This window comes from Marmota marmota, unplaced genomic scaffold, assembly GCF_001458135.2.
Source record: "Marmota marmota marmota unplaced genomic scaffold, marMar, whole genome shotgun sequence".
In the NCBI taxonomy this organism is placed as follows: domain Eukaryota; kingdom Metazoa; phylum Chordata; class Mammalia; order Rodentia; family Sciuridae; genus Marmota; species Marmota marmota.
The window spans coordinates 29,010,791-29,035,689 of record NW_025999853.1 but is presented as its reverse complement, the minus strand read 5'-3'; the positions used below and the strand labels follow the sequence as shown (position 1 = coordinate 29,035,689).

Genomic DNA, 24,899 nt, shown 5'->3' with positions numbered 1-24,899 from the left:
TACTTCTGGAATATTCAAGATCATATGGTCATACCAGATGGGTCCTAAGAAAATGCACTGGTAGGGCTGGGGTTGTGGCTCAGCAGTAGAGCCCTTGCTAGCATGTGAGAGGCCCTGGGTTCGATCCTCAGCACTACATAAAAATAAACAAATAAAATAAAGGCATGCTGTACATCTACAACTAAGAAAGAGAGAGAGAGAGAGAGAGAGAGAGAGAGAGAAAGAAAGAGGAAGGAAAGAAGGAAGGAAGGAAGGAAGGAAGGAAGGAAGGAAGGAAGGAAGGAAGGAAGGAAATGCACTGGTGTGGTTTTATCCAGGGAAAAGCAAAACATTTTACTTTTTAGGAAAAAAAAAGAAAGAAAGAAAAACCACTTATTTTTGTTCTTTTGTGGTACCGAGGATTGAACCCAGGGTATTGTACATGCTCGACAAGCACTCTACTACTGAATTACATCTCCAGTCCTTCTAAAACATTTTTTGAGACAGGATCTTGCTAAGTTACCCATGCTGGCCTCAAATTCTCAATGGTCCTGCTTCAATCCTGAGTGGCTGGGATTACAGGTGTATGATACCATGCCCCACAAGGAAATTTTTCTGGCTATGGTTCAGATACCTAGGAGAGACCCATGCCTCCATTATACTTGTTCATTTCTTACTCTTTTCAGTTGTTTTTAGCAGACAATTAATTTATAGGGTTTATTTTCTTCTTCAAGATGATAATACTAATATTCCACTGAATGATGACCAGATCTTAAATAGAGACATTGACCTATTTCAGTTGCTCTACTTATTTATATAATAAATTCCTATGAAAAATGCTTCATAATATATCAAGTTTAAATATATCATAGAAAGGCATAAGTAAAAATAAAACCACCCATCTTTAAATACATTACTGCCTTTAAATCAAGTTTTACGTATATGAGAAAAGATATAATATTTAATCAAAGTACCTAATGCTTAACTGATATTAAACTGAGGGCTTGAAACAAACTGCCTAATATTTTTATAAAAGAATACATAAAAACCATCTAAGAATTCCATTATTACCTTTTATGATAAGTTGATCCTTCATTAATTGAGCTGTTTTTTTTAAGATCATCTTCCCATTTTCTTCTTGTATAAGAGCTACTTGTTCGCAAACTCAAAGAGTCTCTGTAAAGAGAATACCCTTCAGATTCTGATGATTTTAAAACAAGATTTAAAAAGTTGCACACTAATAATAAATACTAGTAGAAGCAGAAACTAATAGAATCCCATGGGAAAATACTTTGGTACATTTACCAATAAGTGAGAGTAATTATTCTATTCCCATGGTATAATCCTAAATATGGGGAAAAATTAAGATATTTACAGAAATATTATTTGTGATCACAAAATATTAGACTATATGCCCATAGCAGGAGATCTATTCTATGGCATAATTCACTGATGAAAAATAATATTTTTTGAGAACATATACTAACATGTTAAGATTGATTATGAGATGCTAGGTGAAAAAAATACCCAGGCACACAAATGGATATTATAACGTGATTACAACTATATTAAAAAGTTCACAAACTCTAAAATGTGCTGAAAATAGGAAGGAACCAAGGAAAATACTGAAACTGATTGAGCTTTTCCTCTCTTCTTTCCCCCTTTCCAAATGTTTGAAATGTTTAGAGAATTTGTGCTGCTACTTTCCCTGTACTCTGTTCCAGCCATATGGCCTTCTTTGCTACTGTATAAATGTACTAAGCCTGAACTCCCAAGACCATGTACCTGGTGTTCTATCAGGAACATCCCCTATCTCTTCCAGATTCCATACTGACATAAATACAAAACTTACGTATTAATTTTGATGCTAGATAACAAAGATTTAAAGTAAAGGCATAAAGCAAATCATAATAAACTTACCTGTTTTCTTTCTCTTCAATGTCAGATGTGCTAGCTAGACGCCTTGGTATAGTAGGTGCAACATATGCAAGCCTTGCTCCTTTACTCTCTCTCTCCTGCACAATAGGAAAAAAAAAAAAACTGAATGAAAATAATTTTGTGTGCTGAAAACAGTCATTGCTAAAAATATTAAGAAACAGTTATTCAACAATGCATAATTACAGGCTATCACAATTTATAGTATTTCCATATTTCTTAGGTAAGCTCTAAAACTGACACATATCAATAATCAGGCACTGATGGATATGGTGGCATGTACCTGTAATCCCAGTCCTAGAGACTGAGGTGGGAAGATCAAGTTTGAGGCCAGTCTCAGCCACTCAGGGAGACTCTCAGCCACTTGGTGAGACTTTCAAAATAAAAAATAAAAGGACTAGGGATGTAGTGTAGTGGTAAAGTGTCCCTGAATTCAACCCTAGTACAAAAATAAATAAATAAAAATCAAGTACTACATAAGCACTGAAATATGGCCTGTTGAACTAATTTTCTTCATTCTCCTTAAATCTAGAATTAGAAAAAAACATAAGAAAGCAAATTTCTTTTACTTCTTAAGGATTTTTGATAAAACTTCTGACATTAAAATAATGTAGTACTGCAAGCTAAAACACTCTGCTTCTCTTAGATTGTCTCAAATAATGTCTAAAATATGGTTCACTGATAATTCCTATCATTTGTTATATAAGCTATCCATAACCTTGTGAGTCTATACCTTAATAATACATTAAAATATTCAAAACAATCTAAGTTATGTTTATCCAAATATGGCTGTGTGTAGTGACAATGATGGGTTTACTGACATACAATCCTGAAAAACAATTAGGCAATAAATTTATAAAAAGCAAAAAATATTAAATTAACTGAGGAAAAATTTTATCTCTATATTTCTGATAACAAGGAAACATGAAAACTACATATATGGAGTACAAGCACAGAATATAAACAATCTAATTATTATACAATGGCACTGAATAAAAAGACGTATCTGATTCCAAATTAATACTGCCTTTCAAGTGTAAATAAAAGTACTTATTAAGACAAAGTTGCTTGTAATGTATCAAATCAAAAAGCTGGTAAAGAAACTGTAGATACTGGATGAATATGTGTAGAATCACATTTGGAAAAAAAAATGTGTCCCTAAGCTTTGGAAAACTTGTGAAATCATAATAAATAATAAACTTATTCCTTAATATATTCTATTATAAAATGTAGGGTGAAGGATTTTCTCCAAATGTTTTGAAATATGCCACATGGTTTTATTTTTATTAGTTCAGTTTAGTTATAAATAACATTGGGGTTCATTTTGAAATAATTATACAAGCCTGGAATAAAATTTGTTCTAATTCAGTCCCCAGTATCTCCCCTTTCCCTTTCTTACTCCTTCCTTATTCTTTTTCTTTTATTATACTGATCTTTCTTTTATTTATAGTGTTTTTAAAAATTAGCGTCTTGTAAATATACATACAGGTGAGATTCACTGTGAAGTATATTCATATATGTACAGAGGAAAGTTTGGTCAGGTTCATTCCACTGCTCTTGCCTTTTCCTATCCTTCCTCCTTCTGCTTCAACCCTCTTTCTCTACTCCACTAATTTCTTCTACTTTCATGGGATCCCCCTTTTTCTTTCTTTTTCTCTTTAAAGATTTTTTTAAACTTAAGTTAGTAATAATCCTAAAATTTATATTTTGAGCAAATACATGTGATCTTCTCAGTACTTATAAGTCCACACATATATTTATTCAAGGTGGTATATTTTGTAGCATATAATTAAGTCTGGTGAATTAACTTGAGATCTAGGATTTAAAGATATCTAGTAGAAAACCTATCAGATTTGATGTTTCTAGAAAATAAATTATTGAAGAGTTTTATAGAAACCCCAGAATGTGAAACAGATTACCTTTTCTTTATTATCCAAAGAGGAGGAAAGTCTGGGACTTGAAGCTGAACGTATAACACCTGCAGTGTCTTTTTCTTTCTGAGCCTCTTTAGATGCTGTGATTTCAGCAAGTGCACCATAACTGCCAGTCTTTCTAAGTCCTAACCTCCAAGATGCAGGAGATTCATCTTTTCTCTCTTCTTCTTTGGGAGAAATTTTTGTAGTTGAAGTTGGAAACTGTTTTTATTAAGAAAAAAAAATTATCCAAACTGATTAGTCCTGAATTTGGAAATGATTAAGTTTTCAGATAATGTCTAAAATTATAGTTAATAGTTTGAGAAAACAATTTTACTAGATAGGTTAATATCTTAGTTAAAAAAGTAAAAATCTAAAACTGAAAGAGGAACAGACTACCTTTACAGAGGTTAGATTAGAGAAAACACTACAAACTTTATATCACGCAGAAAATTTATGATGCAGATACAAAAAACAAAAATGAGCACACCATAAGGACTTAAAACCATGCATCTTTGGAACCAGTATTTGTATTAAACTTGTTATATTGTATCCTAATATAAATTCTTGCACATAGAAATGCCTCACCATAGATTTTTCACCCTTATTGGGCACAAGAACAATGCCAGTTTTGCGCAAGCCCTGCCTCCATGATGCAGGATCTATTGATTCCACCACAGGCATGATAGGAGCAATGAAATCATACTAAAGCCAATTAAAATGAGACAGGTAAAGAGATAAAGATTGAAAGCATGAAAACAAAAAAGGAAGTTATGAGCAAAATATACTTTTTTTTTCCTTTTTAAAAGAAATTTATAATAGATCAAAACTCAATAATTCAGTAATGACCCAATTTTTGAAAAATCACTGGAAATAAATTCTGGTTTTAGCACAAAGATGATCTGAATGAAATCAATTAAAAAACCTCTAAAGCAGTTGAAGGCACATACAGTAGATAATATAATAGTATCTGAGTGAACAAACTACTGCATAAGAATTGTTTTACCCATTTTTATATTCTGGTTAAAATTTAAATGAAATCTAATAACTGATATTTTCTAAGTATAACATTTAATTCAATAATATCGAAAATGTCACAACTTCAAATTTACTGTTTGATTTTCTCACCAAACATTAAACATTTCAACTATTTTTTTTTTAAAGAAAGAGGAGAGAGAGAGAGAGAGAGAGAGAGAATTTTTTTTTTTTTAAATATTTATTTTTCAGTTCTCGGCAGACACAACATCTTTGTTTGTATGTGGTGCTGAGGATCGAACCCGGGCCGCACGCATGGCAGGCAAGCGCGCTACCGCTTGAGCCACATCCCCAGCCCTCAACTATTTTTTAAATGTACAAATAATTACTCCACTCCTTAAGGCTTTCCAATAATTGCAATTTTTTCCTAAAAATGCAACATTATTCACTTCAAATAGTTCACTTCATCAATTTTCAGTTCCAGAATTTAAGTGTTCAACTACAGTTAAATATAAAAAAGTGAACACACAAGTATCTACTTGCTACAAGCAGAAAGTATTGTTTTTCTTTTTAAGACCTTTCTTTTATATTTATTTTCAAAGACTGCTATAGTCAGCGTATTAATAGAGCATGTTAAAGTTCCCACTTCACAGACAAAATTCTCATAAGATACCTTTAGTACTTCAATTAATCAATTTGTATCAAAACACAGCAGAGTCCAGAGTGTGGGATATTTTAAAGTTTTGAGAGAAGTACAGTGACATCTCTTGGACATTGTACAAAAGCCATCATTAATTTATTTGCACCTGACTATTTAATAAATGAAACAAGTATTTCTTTGGCCAAGTACACCTGGTGGGGGAGGAGTGCAAAATACCAGGGACTCAGTTGACCAAGAAATATTCTATGCAGTAACATAGGTACTGAGACAAGAGTATACATTTTAGGTTTTGCAGACCACAGATAATATATAAATAAAACAGTGTGGCTATGTTCCAAAAAAATTTTTATTTAGGGACAATAGAATCTGACTTGATGTCCAAAATAGTCTTTTATTTTTTCTCAATCATTTCTACATGTTAAAACCATTCTTAATTGTGGATTATACAAAAATATAGTAGTGGGCCCACCAGTTATAGTTTATCAGCCCCTGCTTGAGAACCCATCTTCCCCACCAAAACCAAAAACAAATGTTTCTCCTGCAGACAGACAGGAGATAACATTTGCTTTGTTATAACAGAAGCTAACATTTAACAAAATGTTTACTAGTATTTGGCCCAAAGCTATTTCAGAGTTGAGACAACTGAGGAAGTAATATCTATTTCGAAATGGGCACCTGTTGCACTGTAATGACTGATATACCTCTATTCTGCCTGACATAAATTTGGATTTAGGTACTGGTTTCTATGTTTAAAATTATTTTCCACAATTTTACTTAGTGCATAAATCTTTCTGAAATAATGAACAATCAATTCTTTCTTCCTGGTCTTATAACAAGACCATTTTCCTATTGTGGTGACCACTTATCCTTTTCTTAGATCCCTCTCCCCTTTATTTTTTATTTTTTAATTAGCAATGTTCCTTTCCTAGTACTGCAAGATAAGTATCTTAAATGTCTGCTCTCAGATCTCTCATTTTGCCTTATATTTTCTTCTGCTGAGAGATGAGAGCAAAATCTTTTCTACTTCTTCAGGTTAAATATTACTTTTATTCAGATTATTCTCAAATTTAACTGTTATTTTCCAGTTCACTCTAACTCCTAAATTCCCAGTCCTGACATTTTATTTACCTGTAGAGCTACCTAACTAGAACTATATTTGGAACTTAAAACTGAACATATCTAAAGTCAAATACTTTTGCTTCCAAAACAACTCTTAACTCATTTTCTATTTCTAGTAAAGGCACCAATGTTATTTGTTCAATTCCCACAATCATGTTAGACTTCGTTCTCATCTCCTTCCATTCATAAGTTAGGTGCCAAGTTTCCAAATCCCCTTTCCTTTTTAAGCACACACCCACTTCCCTAGTTTACACTCTTATCACTGTGGGTAACTTCAATGATTTTCTGATAAATCTTTCCTTAATCAGTCTCTGCCAGAATGAATATTATGAAAGAATAATTTTCTGCTGGGCACAATGGTGCATACTTGTAATCTCAGCAGCTCCGGAGGCTGAGGCAGGAGGATCCTGAGTTCAAGCCAGCCTGAACAATTTAGCAAGGCCCTAAGCAATTCAGCAAGACCCTGTCTCTAAATACAAAAAGGGCTGGGGATGTGGCTCAGTGGTTAAGCATTTCTGGGTTCGATCCTTGGTACAAAAAAAAAAAGAAAGAAAGAATAATTTTCTCATGGCACTGTTCACACATTTTCTGTGATACTCTATCATCAAATAAATTCTAAAAGTATAACCATAGAAGTGAATCAGATATTCCATAATTTGGCTCTACTTTTCTTGCTTTACTGTGCATATATGTACTCTATAACTAATCAAACTGAACAATTCATTTTTCCTACCAAATATTATCTCTACTTGCTCATATTATTTTTCATCTCTCCTTTTATACAAACTCATCTCTCTTAAAGTACTACCTACTCATCATTCAAGATCTATCACAAATGTTCTATTCCCATTACTTTAAATCAAATGTAATTTTTATACTATCATACCATTATGTTGCATTTGTCCTTTTTTATTGACATATTTCATGTACCCACAGCAGAGACTTGTCTTTTATCAAATTATTATTATTATGCTTTTAATATTGGATTTGATTAACTAGAACACAAAATTCCAAGAATTTTTGCCACCCAGTAAAGAAAATATGATTTACACTTCTTTGGACTATATACCCATACAACACAGTAGGTAATCTGTTCCAAAGGTAACTATAATGCTTATTTTGACTATAGAGAGTAATACAGTCTTATTGCTAGTTAACAACTTAAAGCATAAAATCAAACTGATAGTTTTATATATAACATCTCCACAAATTATCTGCCTGGTACAGAAATAATTCTTTAATATTAGCTCAACATTTAAGAACTTAAAGAAGGATAATTTAAAGTGAATAGTTCTGGTTTTTTTTGTTGTTGTTGTTAAAGTTACCCTGCCTTAATAAAAAATAAGCAGCATTTAAAATATTTTGTATGCTTCCCTTTTTTGTGATCTATTCCTTTCCATGAGCACACACATATAAATATATATAGTTTCATACAGTAGGCACTAGTGGAGGAAGCTGAAAAAGTTAACATAATTTTGTGTTAATGTTAAAAGCAGAGCAGTGACTGGAAATGTACAAATTAGAACCCTTAAAAGCAAAATCTTTTAAGATGCATTTACAAATTAACAATTCATTTAAAAAATTCGTATCTGTTAAGGTCTCTCAAGTTATATGTAAAATCTTGAAAAAAACCCTAACACTAAAATGCTAAATAAAAGTAAATAAAAGAATATGAGTATCATTAAGTATAAGAACAAATTTTAGAAGTCATGTAATACGGATAAGACTCCCCCACCCATTAAAAATAATTCAAATTTTTAGTACAAAGTTTTACTGCTTTGAATAAAACGTGGTTACAAAACTCCAAGAACAAAGACTGAAATGATATGATCTTCAAAGTAAATTATGATGCTTAAAATTCAGAATTAAATGGAATTTCTAAATGGGCAAGTAAATAGAAGCAGGTGTTTGTTATTAAATCAATTAGATTATAGAATCAAAAGTGATTTTGAGTAAGAACTTTTATAGCAAAAATACTGGTACACTAAGTTAACACAGGTATCAAGTATATACTTTCAGTTAGGGTGTCAGGTATAAATTGAAAAATTAATTGACATAAATCTAGGGTTCTGTCTGAGAAAAAGAAAACTGAACACAAGAAGACTATTTAAGCACTGGACTATAGGAGGAGAGGGACTGTTTAACCAAATACCTAGAGAAACCAAGAGAAAAAGAGACAGATACACTCAAAGGATTGGAGCTTCTGGGAACTTGTGATGATCCCATGGTCCTAACAGACAATAAATCAAAAGAACGAAAGGGTGCAGGAACAATTTTAGTATTCACTGAAGAAATACATGGGGGTTCCAGAAATAAATTAAACTTCAGTTCAACTGAACTTTAGTGATACTACTTATAACATAACAGTTTTTAAAATTCTACAGAAAAATTAATTTTAGAGAATTTCATATTAAAGCATACATAATTATGATCATATGACATAGGCTCAAGAAGCCCTCAGTTCTGGAATATAGAAAGTCAATCATATATGACATTTGAACTATACCAGTGAAATCCATACATTTCTACCACTATGAATTTATGTTATTGTTTTACTTGGGAAAAGTTTTAGAGGAGAATTATTACTAACAGTACAGGCTTTTAGAAAAATTTTCTAGTTTATGATTACAAAAAAGATCTATATTTTTAGCACCCTAAATAAGACTGACAACATAATAGAAACACAGTGGGTATTTGAAATAGGTTCTCAAATCCATGCAGCCCAAATACTGTCAGATAAGCAACAAAGTAAGAATTCTAAAGACAGAGATATATCAATTGAACACAATGTGCAATCCTTGAGTGAATGCTCAATTTGAAAAAAAAGCACAAAAGAAAAAAATCTGAGTATATATATTAGTTAAAATAACAGTCCTTATCAAAGTTAAAATTTCCTCTGTAGGAATGAAGGAAAATGCCTTCATATTTAGGAGATACTGACATTCAGGGATGTAGTTTTATTATAACTACACTCAACTGTTAAATGTTTTGTAGGGGGAAAGTTTCTGTGTACAGAGAGTATACTCATTAAAGATAAGCAGGAGTTGATGAGGAGAAATCTTTATAAAGACACAAATAGGTTAAAATGAAACAGCAACAAGAAAGAAACCTACTCTTTAATTTGGGTTAAAAGGACAGGTTCTAGAGTAGAAATGAAAAGGCAAGTCTTCAAAAAGAGTAACACTCCAATTGGAAAACTGCTTTGGTGTAGAACAGAGGCAGAGAGAAAAAGAAGAAATAAAATTAACATTTTGGGAGAACACTTAATCACTAATCAAGCTCATTGTCTCAACCAATCCTTATAATATTAACTTTACTTCTCTTTATTATGTCTTATAACAGATAAGGAAGATAACTCACACAAGGTCGTAACAAGAGGTGGCACTGATCTCTGGTATGTCTGATCACAGAGATCATGCTCTTATTGTCATACCATAGTGGCATGCCTAGTGTTTACAATACTATAAAGAGTTAAAAAAAAAATCTAGATTCTAGCTCTCATTGACTTGTGCCTTTAAACTTTTTGTGGCTAACTGACCCACATGTGAAATTATTAATATCTACACTATATTTAGCATACATAAAGGATATAAAACCTGAAATTCTTACCAAAAAATGAGAAATAAAAACTGTGATGATCATTTGTTTCAATATTATGAAAATTTTAATCTTCCTGCTATTTACTTTAACTATCAATTGTATATGTTAACTACCAACTGTAATACTGAATGCAAAAAGGATTTTAAAAAAGACTATAATATGGTTCAGAAGAAATCTCAAACTAAAAACCAGAAAAGTATAATATACTTTCTAGGAAAAACAACTAAAAATTCAGGACTGTTTTAATGAGTTAGTCCAAGTGGTGCTTAAATAGAAAACATGTATTTTTAAAAAACAATTTTGGCTTACCTTTTTAATAGGTGATGTGGGTGTTGCCTGACTTGATGACAGAGTAGGTGTTGTAACAGCTATAGGAGCTGCTTGTGTACTAGAAGTGTTGGCAGTAGTTACAGAAGTCACAGGTTTTGTCTTATCTATTAAAAAAAAATGTAAGAATCAAGATTCTATAGAAATTCAGCTTCAATGGCTGTCTTTTCCTAGTACTGATTTTTTACAAGTGGCTTTTTAAGATATTTGCAGAAATGTCTCTGTAGGCTGAAGTAAATTGTTAGGATAACATAAAAGAAACAAAATAAAGCTTTGAGAATAAGAGGCACAATCAGAACCTGATGTAATTTTCTAATGGATTATCACTGATGATCTAAAATTTACTGCTCTTCTTTATTTCAGGAAATCTAAAAGTGCTCTCTCAATAATCAGCTTATATACCTGTAAAATAGTATGTTTAAATGTCCCAAAGAGCATGTTTTCTTACTTCTAAAATATTTAAATGGGCACCATACTACCTTCTTAGAAAACAATCCATCTAACCAGGTAGAAGCATCATTCAACAAGTATTTATTGTCTTTATACTTAAAATACTGTGTCTTTGATACTAGAGAACTATCAGTCAACAAAAAGACAAAATATTTTAACTGCATGAAACTTACAGTCTAGTAGGAGAAATAGTAAGTAAGATAAACTCATGTATACTACCACGTTATTAGAAACATTAAGTTCTTCTACTTGGTTCAGCTAAGAAGGGAAATTTTAATTCCTTGAGGAAAAACATCCTAAAAGAAAAAACATAATACTCATTTCTTAATTCTCTCAATTAATTACATGTCCAGTTTATAAATCATTTGGAAGGCAATGAAAACTTTTGACTGAGTTCCTATTTTCACCTGGTTTATGATAAAAGAACAAACACTAAAGAAAAACTGGCTAGATTAAGAATTTATCAAAGAAATAGTCAGCAAAAGTTACTTTACAGCAAGGAAAATAACCTCACATAAAGTAGAAAAAAGAAATAGTTTAGAAATTGTCAAATCAAGCTGTAGGTCTATAGGGAAAAGTCAGCTTTCTCAAGTTTGCTAAATTAAGTATGATAAATCCTGGTTGATACTAAAAGAGTGAGAGACATGAAACCACACAGAGATTACCTGAATTAATTCTTCAGACACAAGTCAAATTTTCCTGGCACAACCCAGCACTACAGCAATAGGAAGAACAAAATTCTCATAGTACAATGCTATAGAGGAACATTTAAAGTTAGCTCAGTGAGAAATTGAGCAGAGGGTGACTGATACGCTTAATTTCAAATGGGAAAAAATTCAAAGTAATCTGATATATTTATAGAATTATTTACATTTAAAGAACCATACAGATCATATAGTCCAATTCTTATTTTACAATCAAGGAAATTTCAAGCAAAAGAGATAAGGAGATTTACTAGTTAGTGACAAAACTGGCCTAAGATTGAAGTGTTTTGTTTGTTTTAAACAGCTCCTCAATGCCTAACAATGAACAATGAATTGTATTAAAAGGACCTATATTAAGAGAAAGATAAAAATCAGAAATCTCTAGAAGAAATGACAAGACTTCCAATTCTTGAATTCTACCACATAAATAGTAAAAAAACAAAAACAAAAACAAAAAAACTTGACCATGAGTTATTCAGAGATCTGGATGTTAGTTACTCCTGACTTCCTTGGGTACATGTGCATGTAGTTTGATTTGTAATGATATACTTTACTATAGACTTAGTACTCAGAGAGGGGACTAAGTACATAAAAATAACATTAAATAGTTGAAAAAATATCTGGGCCAATAACATCATTTTATCTTTCAGGTTTTGTAAAATGAATAAAAGAAACAGTACAAATTTAAACAAAGTGATATTAGATAACTATGTATATTGATCAAATTTAATGATCATAGTTTTATACAATTATTATATGAAAGTTAACCCTTATTACAAATGCAATTGACTGCATCCATTGTATCCATGGAAGGTAGTTATTATTCTGATAAGAAATCTGAGATTAAATAAATTATCCACACATACAATTATCTACATGAACCAGTCCATGTACTTAAACACTATGCATGCTACTTTTCATATAATTTGCCTTTATACTTAGGAATATTTAATTACTATGTTATACAAACATATAACAACATTCGGTAATTAGCAATTGTGCTAGTTTCCAATATTCCCTACACGATCATCTCACTAGGACAAAAGATATGTTGTTATGTGACCAAATAATATGACAGCAATGAGGAAAAATTTAAATCTCTCAGTGATTAGAATCTAGCCACCTAACATGATCTTTAAAAACAATTTTGGCATTTTTTGTACATGTTTTACATTTAGGAAACCTTAGGAAAAATATTTTGCTGAGTGATTAAAAATAAAATGATTTGAAAATGTTGCTGTTGTGTCTAGAGGGAATATAGGAATTTCAAGAAATTGTAGAGTTTCATTTGTGTTTACCAATGACTACCAAACTGGCTCTTATAGTTTATTATTAGGCCGGGTATGGTACTGCCTGCCTATAATCCCAGGGGCTGGGAGACTGCGGCAGGAGGATTCAAAGTTCCAGCCAGACTCAGCACCTTAGCAAGGCCCCAAGCAACTCAATAAGACTCTATCTCTAAATAAATACAAAAAAGGGTTGGGGATGTGGTTCAGGGTTTAAGTCCCCCTGAGTTCAATCCCTGGCACCAAAAAAATAAAAGTAACTATATCCCCCAAAGGGGAATGTTTTCTTCTGATTAATTTATGTTAAATGCTGCATTATGTAATTCAAAGATGAAAACATTGATATCACACCATTCAGAAGTTTTGAGCAATTAACTGCTGATACAGATTGAGAAAAAAAGTGTAAATAAAGGAATCTGGCAAACAAAACTGTAAAAACAAGTAGGTCAAGGAAAAAGAAACCATATACTTAATAGTAAAAAGGAAAGAAATATAAATTATTCTAGTAGTTTTATAAAACAATTTGGGAGCATCTACGAAAACTGAAAATGTATATATCCTATGACCAAACAGTTCAATTTCTAAGTCTATTAGAAAATATTATGCAAATATACATGGGAAGCATGATCACTAAAGCATTATTTTTTTTTTTAAATAAAGCTGGTGAAAACTATTTTTAATACCTTTATTTATTTATTTTTATGTGGTGCTCAGGATCGAACCCAGGGCCTCGCATGTGCTAGGCGAGTGCTCTACCGCTGAGCCACAACCCCAGCCCATATAGCATTATTTGAAACAAAAGACAGAATAAAGTTAATGTTCACCAGAAAGAAAATGAATATATTTCATGGAGTATCATTCAACAGCTAAAGGAATAAATTATATATAAGAAGTTATAGATAAAGATTTATGGACACATCTTAACACTTGATGAAAAGAAAATCAAGAGGCATCACAATTCCTACAGTATGAAAACAAGCACAAATAATATTATAGTTCCTATGTATAGTAATTATGAGCATATATATAAGAGCATAAACATGGACTTGAGGATTACAGGAAAAACTCATGGTAATAGATGCCTTTGGGAAGGAAGAAAAGGGAAGCAGACTAAGGTAGGTGGTTAAAAAAAGACAACTATAAAGTTTTAATTTTATTAAAAGAAATATAAATATAACTACATGCCTATAGCTATCTTTAAAATTTCTCAAAGCAAATTTTCCCATGTCCTCATGGGAAAGTATCTTAATTCAGTCCCTTTCTACCATGAGAATTTGGGATACTGCTGGGACTAGCTTCCTGGGTTTATAGGTTTCAGAAAGCAGCAGGTACATTCTTGAATTGCTGAGGACTCCTTTGTACTCACTATCTGTGCCATTCTAGGGGAATCTGAGAAGCCTCTGCACTTTCTACAAATCTAAAATACAGGTCAGTAAATTGAAGAGGTGAACAAGAGTCTCCAAATAATTAAGAGAATAAACAATAAACTCACTAGTATACATAATTTTCTAATACTGAAAGATAATTTACTGGCTTGGCAGGGAAATCCATTTTGTCTCACTTTATAATGCAACAAAATTTTTAAAAAATTCATTTATCCTTCAAATTTTACCTGTTTCAGCTTCTGATTCTGAGTCATCTTCTTCATCTTCTTCACTGGAACAACTAGATTCATCTTTCTTTCCTTCTTCTTCTTCATCAACCTTTTCCTGTTCCAGAGATTCAATACGGGATGCATTTTTCTCTGGCTCAATAATCAAAGTCTCTTTGCTGTAAAAGGAAAATAGTCCTCAAATCATTATGAACACAAAAGGTTAAAATACTAGTTTTCCTCAGACCCACAATAATTATGTTTGCGGCCATTATGCTAACTCATTCCTAACAATAAAAAAATATGCTTTTAATACTTTACTTACTTTTTAAAAGTCTTCTGTGACTGATTGTTTTCCATATTTGCTGTTGATTCTATTAGTGGAGATTTCTTATCCCGTTTTTCACTATGGAGCTTTATACAAAATTATTCAAAGGAAAAAACGAATATTATTAAAATCATTTTAATTAGTAAAACACAGATTTTAAAATATTAACATAGCAATTTAAAAAACACTAAACAAACAAACAAACTCAAACAAGTAAATCAAAAGTTTGTTACCTACAGTGGAGAGGGCTTGAATAAAGAAAGAATGAAAAAGACTAGAGAATTAAACAGCTCTAAGCAGGATGAAGTTGAATTTTTTAGATCCCTCCAACTTCAATTTACTGAAAAAGTCAAGGTCTACTAACCACTTGGGATAGCTAATGGCATTTTACTTAAAAATCTGTTTTCTGATGATGCAACTGGTTTTCTAAGGCCCACTTGAAAACTGAGATTTTACAATCTGAGAAAACTTTCTTATGAAATTACAAAACACATTATTCTTGAGAATATACAGATTATTTAAATATTCGTTTTGTGAAGGGAGGGAAGGAAATAGAAATAATAAATAACACAAAAGGCTAAAATATCATCACTATCCCTTTATTCTTTCACTGCCATTTAGTTTGACTGCTAGGAATAACTTAAAATCAAAACATAGAAAACACCACAAGAACAATTTTTAACTGTTTGAAATTTGAAGCTATTAAGATAACTTATTAACACAGGCAGTTTTTAGGCAATCATGATACATACCAGATTTTGTTTCTTTTGTAACTCTTCTAAATATCCTAAAATGTCTTCATCTGCTACATCAAAGGCTGTCTGGCCCTAGGCAGAAAATAGGGGAGAGGGTTAGTGATGGTTAAAAATCAATAAAATCATATAACATCTTCAAAAATTAATTATAACCATACAGAAAGAAGTTAAGAAACATGTTTCAGTAGTTATGACATGATAAATATAATTCAAAGGAGATATATGAGAAATCCATGTGAGAACCTATTGACAATACCTTATTCTTTTTTTATTAGCTTTATTGAGATACAACATACATATCACTCATTTAAAGTGTATGATTCAGTGTTGTTTAAGTATATTCACAGAGTCGTATAACCATCACCATAATAAATTTTGGAATATTTTCATGACCCCCCCCCCCCACCCGCAAAGAAAATATCCTTTAGTGGTCAGTTCCCTCCCAGCTAAAGTCAACCACTAATCTACTTTGTCTCTACATATTTACTTATGTTGATATTTCATATGAATGGAATCGTCTTTGTAAAAGGCTTCTTCACTTTTTCATGTTTTCAAAGTTCATCCATCTTATGGTGTGTTATCACTACATCAACTCCTTTTTTTAATTCTATTTTGAGACAGGGTCTTGCTAAATTACCAAGTGAACTTGTGATCCTCCTGCACAGCCTGTTGAGTCACTGGGATTATAGGTGTATGCCACAACACATAGCTACTTCACTTTTCTTTTAATATTTATTTTTTTTAGTTGTAGTTGGACACAACACATTTTTTAAAATTTTTATTATGTGGTGCTGAGTATCAAACCCAAGGCCTCATTTGTGCTAGGCAAGTGCTCTACAGCTGAGCCATAACCCCAGCACCTACTTCACTACTTCCTATTGAAAAATAAAAATTCACTGCATGATGTACACATTTTGCTAATTTAATCATTGGTTAGACATTTGTTTTTGCTTAAAATAAATAATGCTGCTACAAACAGTGATGTACAAGTTTTTATGTGGACATGTTTTCACTTTCTTGGCTGTACTAATAGGAATAGAGTAATGCAACAAATGAGAACTCAGGTTTAACCTTCTGAGACCTTCTTTCTTTTTGATACCTTCCTAAAACTTAAATTTTGGTAGAGAAATAATATATATTTCTAAACTACTTAATGTTTAGCCAGCCAGTCATAGATCTTTCTTAGTTTTAAAATCTATTTTTATTCATTGTGGGAAAAATTTTTCAAAGAACTGTTGACTTTCCCTGCTAGAAAGATTCTCCAATAGGAATTTAATAAGAGGCAATCTAACTATCTCTGTCCAGTCCATGAGAAAAAAGCTTTAGCTTTAATAAACTTTCCTCCCATTTCAACTTTCAGTATTAAAAGCCAATAATTAAGTTTCGGAAGAAAAACTGCTATGAAAATAATTGGCTCAATATTATAAGGTGCCCTTTAGACTGGCAATTCATGTTTTTTTTTTTTGCTACATGATATTCTTTGTATAATGAGTTCTAGTATGTTACAAGTGCTATACTTTTAAAGCAAATTGTGTTCAAGGTCATGTTGTTATGTGGAAGTAACTCACTGACTTTTAAAGTATTGTTTTAAGCATTTATCAGTTCTCCTAAACGAAATACCTCACCTGGAAAAATACTTTTAAATTTTGTAGCAGTTAAATGCAATGGGGTTATCCTTATTAAGAATAAGAAATCAGGTCACCTTACTAAACCTTTCTTTTCACTTTCTCGCATGATAAATGAGTCTACTATGCAAATAGCAACTGATAAAGAATAAAAACTAGAGTAAAATATGGGCTATAACCAAAATTTTCTTATTTTAAAAAGCATACCCATCAACTTAATTCAATAATTTAACCATGCTTTTTAAACAATCTATAGGATGGTTACAGAGCTAACAAATTATCAACAGTATTTGATTCTTAACTACTAGAAGTCTACCAGGCTTCACTAATGGAGTACAAACACAGTATACAGTTTTATGTGAGGAGAGTCACTCAAAGATACCAGAAAACAACTGAGGACATGATGCTGAGGTATGAGAAAATAATAAATTAATCACATCAATGAATCTTTAAGGAAAAAAAAAAAAGAAAACAGGCAGCTTAAAAAAATACACTATGGGGCTGGGGATGTGTCTCAAGTGGTAGCGCGCTTGCCTAGCATGCGTGAGGCACTGGGTTCGATTCTCAGTTCCACATAAAAACAAAATAAAGATATTGTGTCCACCTAAAACTAAAAAATAAATATTAAAAAAACTACGAATTACTAAAGCCATAGACACACTAGAGTCATTAAGTCTAATTTCATAGTATCTTTTTCTTTATTCATTTATTCTAAATGAGTTGCCTTTGCAGATATGATCTCTTTTTATATTCACAACCACAGGTGAACTAGTTGGGACAAGGATAATTATGATTCTTATTGAACAGATGAGGAAACTCAACCTCCAAGTGAATATTTGCCAAAGGTTATAAAGGCAATGAAGGGAAAGTGGGAACAGAATCTAGACCTTCAGTGCTCTAGTATGCCATTTTATCTTTATAGAAAATAAGAAGCTCAATATAATTAGGGTTTTAATTAAAAAAAAGACCTGTGCTCAGTAGCAGAAACAACTCTGTTACTCATTCAAATCTTTGCAATTACAGGTATCAAGCTAAAAAACATGCCTGCTAATCATTGTACTAATACATTAGGAGAAATCCTAACTAGCAAAGCATCCTAGTTAATATTTAAGAAGGAACAATATTTAGGTACATTCTAGTAAAACAATCATTTTAAGAAGTGAAAAATGCAAAATGGAAATCTCTTTATATTTAAAGTCAGTATCACTGAATTTATAATGAATTAAAATGACAGCAAATGTGTTTCAGTTTGTAAATAAGTAAAAGTGAGACAAATCTCCAATATTTATTTTTAGAACATTCTCCCTGCTTACATGTAGACTGTCAAGATTTTCTATAGAATTTGTTGCATTTTCTGTATATTATTTCTCCAAATCATGTTTCCCATTACTAATGAATCAATCTAAATTCTGATAGTACCTTAAGTACATTTCTTTGATAGTTTAAGAAACAAAGCAAAAATCTTGAATTTACAAGTACTAATAAAGGTATGAAATAACAAGATAAATTCATACAGATAGGCTTATACAATTAAGACAATGCAATTAATACAAAGTGATTTGTCTGTACTTTAAACATAAAGTATGACATATTATTTAAAATGAAGACAATGAAAACAGAGGCAAAGTTACATAATTATTAAACAACTAAGAGAAACAAAAAACAAATTGCTACAGAAGTTCTCAGAAAAGAGAAGGAAAAAAGATAAAGGGTTTTATTTGAGCATATTTATGGCACAAAGGCTTTTAGTATGCTATATATATTACTCAGTTCCTCATGGTTAAAATGTCTTTAAAGTCTTAATTTTAAAGAGAAGGATTTTGATTAAAATTAAAATATATGAGAAAACTAAACTACGGAAACAGCCTAGAGGAACTTAGCAGATTAAAAAAATATGACTACTACTCAATTAGTAGGAATTTAGGAAAATTAATTTTATTAAAATGATATTCCTGAATCTGCAAAACTCTTTAACAACTTTATAGGGTTGTTAAAAGGATAATATTAGATAATATATGTGAAGAGTTTGAATGTTATAAAATTCTAAGAAAAGTCACGATTATCTCAAGATCATATAAAGATCCACTGAAATGATGAATGAAAAAATAGATTAAATTTAGGGTGACATAAGGAGCTGCTATCATAGTAATATAGAAACAAAAGGATTAAAAAAAATTTAAGTGAATTTTTTTTTCCTCCCAGTGTATAGTTATGAATTGTACCTAGGAAAGAGACAATTGCAGACTGGATGGAAAAACAATTTTTTTGTCATACATACTGTATATTGTGTGTGTTTCACTAGAATACTAATTCAGGTAGGAAAAAAAAACAGGAAGTAATATAATCTTTTTGGAAAACCACTTCAATTACTATCTATCTCTCTTCTAGTCTTATCTGGAAGCCATAATTATTATTAAATGAAGCAATTCTCAGTATTGCATTAACAAATGGTCACGGAGAGAGGAAAAGAATGCAGACCAGAGTTCAAAGGGTAACAGGTATCCAATAATTTCTTCAGATAAATCTTAACTCTAAGGAAAAGTTCAATGTGGAAAAAGAAGAAACATGAATTATAAAGCTAAAATTGCCATCTTTTTAGTTAACTGTATCAACATTTCTTTGTCTTCTAACACTGATCACAAAACAGAAAACCATTATAACAGAAATGAGAGAAAGCAAAAAAGTTTTGACTCAAAATTCCAGATCAAATATATTTATATGTAAGTACAAATATATACTTTCAGATGAATCATTCTCAAAAAATTTTACCTTGACTCTCCTGAAGATTTTCACTACTTTCTATGATTTTCTTACCTGCACATTTCTTACATAAAATAAGTAGCAAAGTAATTTCAAGGGCTTCTTTATTGGAAACTAGGACAGGAATCCGCCTTACTAGCTCAATCTCCAGTGATTTACCCATGGACAAATCTTACGCATGTGGTATGTCACACTCTCTTTCTACTGCAGGTTCCCCATTAGAAACTGCAGTTGCCTGAGCAACCAGCACCTGCACCATTATAAACTCATTTTGTCCCATTATCCCAGATGTGAAACACCTGAAAAACTTACGATTATATAACAAGGTAAAATATAAGTATGTAATTAATATAAAATTAATTGATAATAATAATTAATATATATATAAGCTCTAGATTCCCAACCTATTTTAATGCATCTGTGGCAATTTCATTCAAATATTCATAGAATTGAAGACTTGGGACCAATGGGTTAATGGACACAACAGAATTAGGTGGCTCTGTTTTGAATAAAGATGACGACATTTCATGCACCTCTGGTAAGTACTTCACTATATTACCCTATGAAAGGCAATATATAAGAAATATTTTATGAAATTATGGCTATAAGCTCACTACAGGACACATGTTTTGAACTCTCCTACTGTTGCTAAGTGATAATTATCTACCAACAAGGAGTGGGTGGAGACTAGCAAGAATACTGGTTACATTGGTAAACTGACTGATAGTATTGAAAGGGGGTAGAGTGTAAAAATCTAATCTAACAAGGAATTTGGTAATGTGAATCTTTTCATGATTTTGTGAAAAATAATTTGTATGATATCTGCTTCCTCCTTTCATCTAATTGTATGATATTAAGTAAATCATTTACCTCACTGAATCGTTTTCTCATCTGTAATATTGCATCACAATAATCTTATCTGAAATAAAATTTTATGGTTTTTACTATTCTCACTTCACTATTCATACCATTTAATCACTATAAGCAGGCTATTGAGACTACCAGCTAAAGAGAATTAGAAACATCTTTTATACATGTTCCAACTCAGTGATGGCAGAAAACATTTATAAGGAAATGCAAAATATTTTCTTAATTTATCAATTCTTAATAATTCTTAAAAATTAATGTAAGTACTCAAATGTTCTCTAAATGTATGATAATATGTTTTCCTTCTTTCTTTACAGAACAAGGCCAGAACCACCTCATTTGGGAAACTGAAACCATTAACTAATAAATCTAATGTCGGGCAAAATATTCTGTAATATAGATGGTAAAAATATGATTATATACTTTACAGTCTTACAACATTTTGAGAATAAAATTTTATTTCTATAGTTAAAATACATTTAAAAGGCCTACCACTTTGTTGACCATCTCCATATCACACAGATTGTCCACTAAAATTCGACATGCTTCTTCTTTACCCCAGTGAGCTGCAGCATGAAGAGGTGTCCAGCCATCATAATCTTTAATATTAACATCATAGCCTGCCTGTATTAAAAGTCTAAAGAGATTATAGTGAATTAGATAATCATTAAAACCTAGAAATTACAAATATGATCAAAGCTTTATACCATGAAATTTAACAAAAAATTTCAATGTGTTTCTTTTCAGAGTTCAAATTTCCTTTGCCCTCAATAAATCGACTAGGACAAATAAAAAAGTTAATTCTCAGAAACCACTCAGAAAAAGAGGACCTTGTGTTGTTGTCATAATAGTGTGGCTTTTTATTAATTCCTACCAACTCTAAGTCTTATGGTTTAATAAGACTGATTACTTCTTGTTAGTATCACTCGTAAGTGAAAATTTCAGACAAGTCCATGATTTTTTCAATGGAAGATCAAAAACTAACAGATCAATTTGTATGTAAAACTGATTACTACCAGAATTATCTTCAGGTGTCATATGATGTTTTCTCAGGCTAAATGTGTTTTTAAAATATACTGGAATCAAACAAGCTTATATTATAAATATAATGTTTTGCTGCCTTGTAGTTAAGGAACTGGTTTATGAAAGCTTTTATAAATCTTTATGACCTACCATGAGAAATTGTGAAGAAAAAACAACAATCTCACTCTAAGGAACAAAACAAAATAAAGTACATATTCCAAGGGATTGAGTCTATTGCAGCAGTAGAAAGCAGATATTCCAATCATCAACAAGATTAGAAAACAAATTTTAATACAATATAAAGAGTTGCATATATTATGTCAGTATTTCTCTAACTGCACATTGAATTTGACCTTTATTTCATTTAGACCCATTCACAAAGAATGGATCTATAAATTGCACATAGCACAGTCTTCCAAACACAGGAGAACATTTAATACTTCACAATTCATGAAATCTAATGTAGTGTACCCTTGCTTTACTTTCTAAAATACTGAGCGTGAGAAGGGATTCTTTTCATCTAAAAAGATTGTAGTGACAGTTAATATTACTAACTCTCCTATAAAATTCTTATATTACTGCCTGACACCTGTCTGAAGACCAACATTTAAAGCCATGCCCATTATTTTTATTAAAGAAATATCTCCACTAATATGTTATTAGAAATTTTATTAGGAGAGGCAGAAATAATACTGGAACATAAGATAATAAAAAATATCCTTATTAGGAAACACAATTAAATACCTGAATAACATAAAATTGTAAATGCTTGGGAATCTGTGTAAAGAGGGAAGTAGATGCACATTTTTTTTTTTCAACAAACATGATTCTCTGTACATGCCAAGTCCCACCAGGACACTTAAAAATAAAACAACAATAATAAACCATCTATATTCAAGGAGCTTCTAATGGAGGACAAAAATAATGAAAAATAATAATCAGCCTTCACAGATTCTGTAACGGAGCTGCAATGGGAGTACAGAATTTAAATACTCAAAATCAAATTGAAAGGAGTTGTATGTTTTGGGGGAGAGGCAGGAAGAAAATTACATTTGAAGCAGATTTTTAAATTTTTTGTTGATTTATTTACATATAATTACTTATTCACAAAAATTTAAAAAATAAAGGGAAGTCACTCTCCTACAGCTAAACATTAACCAGTTTCCCCCACCTCCATAACAATATTATTATCATTATTATTATTTGGTACTGGGGATTGAACCCAAGGGCACTTAACCACTGAGTCATACCCCAAGCCCTTTTTTATATTTAATTAGGAACAGGGTCTCACTGAGTTGCTTAGGGTCTCGCTAAGTTGCCGAGACTGGCTTTGAACTTGCAATCCGCCTGCCTCAGCCTCTGGAGCTGTTGGGATTACAAGCATGTACCAGTGTGCCAGGTTAACAATATTAATTTTTGACTATACCCTTACTGAAAGATTTCATACACAAATACAATTTTAAAAAATAAACAAATGATATGTGCTTTTATCCTTGAATTTGACATTTCATAACACTCCCTAGTGTTCTTACTATAACAACATATTAGGAGATTTCTCATTCATGTTTTAATTACTGGAGAATATTCCAGGGAAAGGATGTACCATAATTTATAAAACTATTCTCCTGTAGCTAATAGTAATAATGCTACTAGCACATACATTTCTTCCTACATGAGTATCTGTAAAAAATATTCTATCAAGAGGTAGAACTGCTGAACAAAAGAACAACTTTTAGTTGGAAGAATCTTCTCAATTGTCACTTATGCTTCCACCAGTACCCTCTCCTCTCAGTTTGCTAACATAGTATACCAAATGTTTCAATCTCTGCAATATTATAAAAATGGCAACTTATTGTAGCTGTGTTGCATGTCAATTATGAATGAAGTGTTCAGTGTTTTGTTTGTTCCCTTAATAGCCTGGAACTTAATGACCTTTCACTAAGGTCATTTTCAAATGGAATTTGAAAAAAAAAAAAAAAAAAAAGGAATTTGCCTCCAAGCTGAAGAGATGGTGAAAAATCAATGTAGACAGAAACAGCAGTAGGCATTAAGATATCATAGCAGAACTTTAAGTAGATATATGTGGCTTGCAAAATGCTTGCAATGGTGATGGTTTATTTTAGAGCAGAATAGTGGCCAGATGTTGAAAGTCTTATGTACTGAGAAGTTTAATATTTATCCTGATGCACATGAGAACCTTAACAAAGGACTTTAAGATAACTAATTAAAGCAGTCTACAACTAATTAAAGCAGTCTACGAACCCATTCAAGTCAGTACTCTCATATATGTTTACAGAGACAAGAGTTTAAGAAATAATTTTTAGTAAAGATATGCAATATTCTTAATACTTTTTATTTATTTATTAAATGCTGCCAGTAACTCACTATGTTCATTTCATGACTCACTAACGGGGTTAAAAGTTCTGAAAAGTTTTAGATTAGAAAGAAACAGGAGACAAGAAAATCAAACAAAAGATAACATTGCTATTCTAGGAGAAAGACTACATTATAGAAGTTGAATAGAGATTGAAAAGGAGGAAACTTGGGAACTGGTGACCCACTTCCATAGTTTTACTGATGAGAAGTAAAGAAGATATTGATTAACAGAAGCTCAAATGGATTAGAAGCAATACAAAGGGTAAAATAGATCTGAGGGATGGTCTTATTAGTCCTCTCACATACACATAACAAAAGTCACACACGGGGTAATTTTTTTATATAGTTGGAGCATAATTAAAAAATATATACACACAGAGCTGGGCACACTGGCACACACCTGTAATCCAGTAACTCAGGAGGCTGAGCAGGAGGATTGCAAGTTCAAGGCCAGCCTTAGCAACTTAGTGAGACTCTGTCTCAAAATGAAAAATAAAAAGCACTAGGGGATGTGGCTCAGTAGTAAAGTATCCCTGGGTTAAATCTCCAATACCAAATAAAATAAAATAAATACATACACACACACACTCATACACACAAAAGGGAGTGGGGGAAGACAGGGAGG

The 24,899-nt window shown here is 31.5% G+C and overlaps 1 protein-coding gene across 9 annotated transcripts in view; it reads right to left on the bottom strand.

Moving 5' to 3' along the window:
• Positions 1–24,899, bottom strand: part of Ppp1r12a (protein phosphatase 1 regulatory subunit 12A) — a 133,251-nt gene that overhangs the window by 37,154 nt on the left and 71,198 nt on the right. For 5 of the 9 annotated variants that reach the window (XM_048804633.1, XM_048804651.1, XM_048804647.1 and 2 more), the window contains exons 5-13: positions 21,368–21,512; positions 15,621–15,695; positions 14,866–14,954; positions 14,562–14,719; positions 10,492–10,616; positions 4,416–4,532; positions 3,834–4,049; positions 1,900–1,994; positions 1,051–1,155 (exon numbers count right to left, since the gene is read on the bottom strand). In XM_048804633.1, coding sequence (XP_048660590.1) covers positions 1,051–1,155; positions 1,900–1,994; positions 3,834–4,049; positions 4,416–4,532; positions 10,492–10,616; positions 14,562–14,719; positions 14,866–14,954; positions 15,621–15,695; positions 21,368–21,512 — 1,125 coding nt within the window. The remainder of the gene's footprint in view (positions 1–1,050; positions 1,156–1,899; positions 1,995–3,833; positions 4,050–4,415; positions 4,533–10,491; positions 10,617–14,561; positions 14,720–14,865; positions 14,955–15,620; positions 15,696–21,367; positions 21,513–24,899) is intronic. The other 4 variants (XM_015482968.2, XM_048804657.1, XM_015482967.2 and 1 more) reach the window with 1 other exon arrangement.